The sequence below is a fragment of the Chrysochloris asiatica genome, unplaced genomic scaffold (genome assembly GCF_000296735.1).
Source record: "Chrysochloris asiatica unplaced genomic scaffold, ChrAsi1.0 scaffold00002, whole genome shotgun sequence".
In the NCBI taxonomy this organism is placed as follows: Eukaryota; Metazoa; Chordata; class Mammalia; order Afrosoricida; family Chrysochloridae; genus Chrysochloris; species Chrysochloris asiatica.
In genome coordinates, this window is record NW_006408520.1 from 25,969,750 (window position 1) to 25,971,357 (window position 1,608).

The 1,608-nt window shown below is 40.2% G+C and overlaps 1 protein-coding gene and 1 pseudogene across 1 annotated transcript in view; both read left to right on the plus strand.

The window, feature by feature from the left end:
• Positions 1 to 531, plus strand: part of GBP4 (guanylate binding protein 4) — a 145,579-nt gene extending 145,048 nt beyond the window's left edge. The window contains exon 12 of the mRNA XM_006831063.1: positions 474 to 531. Coding sequence (XP_006831126.1) covers positions 474 to 531 — 58 coding nt within the window. The remainder of the gene's footprint in view (positions 1 to 473) is intronic.
• An 87-nt stretch (positions 532 to 618) lies between these two features.
• Positions 619 to 1,367, plus strand: LOC102823489 (annotated as a pseudogene).
• Positions 1,368 to 1,608: the final 241 nt, after the last annotated feature.

Here is a 1,608-nt window from a genome sequence, read left to right on the forward strand (position 1 = left end):
TTGTTTTTTATTTTGCTGATATTTTTACTGTTTCTTTACTGTGGTAACTCTTCCTCATTCTTTAAATCTTGTCCCTAAAGAGTCATTAATCTTTTTTTTTTTTTTTAACTCAGCTGAAGAATTTCACTTACAGATTTGTGTACTAAAACTATATCAAGATTTTGCTTCTCTGGAATAACTAGCACATAACTTTATGGTCTTTCACCAAAAGGATGGTGAAATGAGATATTCCTGTCTGAGAATTGACAGTATGCACTAAAGAACAAAAACGGAAACAAACTCACTGCCACAGAGTTGATATGAATTCCTAATGACTATATAGAACAGAGTAGACACAGTCACCCTTCAGGATGACTAAGTCACTAGGTCTGCCCCACATGAGATCTCCTTGGTCATAATTCTATCACAATTTTAAAAAAGACATACTAAAAGCACATGTATGATTATTGTTAATGAAAATTTGTATTTTTTAGTTATACTTTGGAAAAAGAAATGGATAAGGCAAAGACCATGAAAATAAATAGCCGCTAACTTGCAAATCACCTTCCCAGGGTCTGTGTCCAAGTCTCCGCCATTGCAGACCAACTCTCAGATGCCGAAGAAGACCTAACTGCAACCATGATTAACAATGAGTGCTTCAATCCGGTCACTGAATTTGGGGATGTCCCACTGGAGGAGGCCATGGTTATGGAATGAGAAGCTGTGACAGAGGTTTCCAGTTTGTTTTCTCATCTCTTCCAGACAGCTATCATTGTGGTCCTTGGACATCTTGCCAAGGAGCGTGATCTTCAGAAGGATGAAGTCTGCTATAACTGTGGTAGAGGTGGTTACATTGCTAAGGACTGCAAGGAGCCCAAGAGAGAGCTAGTGTTGCCACAACTGTGGCAAACCAAGCAATCTGGCACGTGATTGGGACTACACTGAAGAGAAATGTGCTGTTCTTGTGGAGAATTTGGATATATTCAAAAAGATTGCACCACAGTGAGGTATTAATTGTTGTTGTTAAGTGCCGTCAAGTCAGTTCCTACCCATAGCGACCCTATACAGGGTTTCCGAGGGTGTGAATCTTTACGGGAGTAGAAAGCCTCATCTTTCTCCCATGTAGTGGCTGGTAGTTTCTAACCACTGACCTTAAGGCTCGCAGCCCGATTCGTAACCACTACACTAGGGGTGGTGAAACTGGTCACATAGCCATCAACTGTGGCAAGTCAGGGCACCTTGCACAGGAATGCACAATTGATCCTACAGATTATTTTCCTTTGTTGCCCTTGCTTTTTCTGATTGACGGCTGTATTATTTTATCTGAATCCCCCTCACTGGCCAAAGTTGGCAGAGAAGGCTACACCCAGGCCAGTGAGCTTTACTAGCAATGTAGAAGAAGGAATGGGTGGGGCAGAAATTAACTTCCTGCACATAACTAGCAAAAAAAAAAAAAAAAGTTTATATTTAGTTTGGTAGAGTGTTATGCACAATGCTTTGTTAAAGAACCCCTTTCTGTGCCACTGTTGAATAAGGGATTAATTAATGGGAAGAGTGAGATCATTAAGCCCATTCTGAGTTTTTGAAATGTTCCTATGTCGGAGATAAAACCAATTCTGAAAGTGTCTA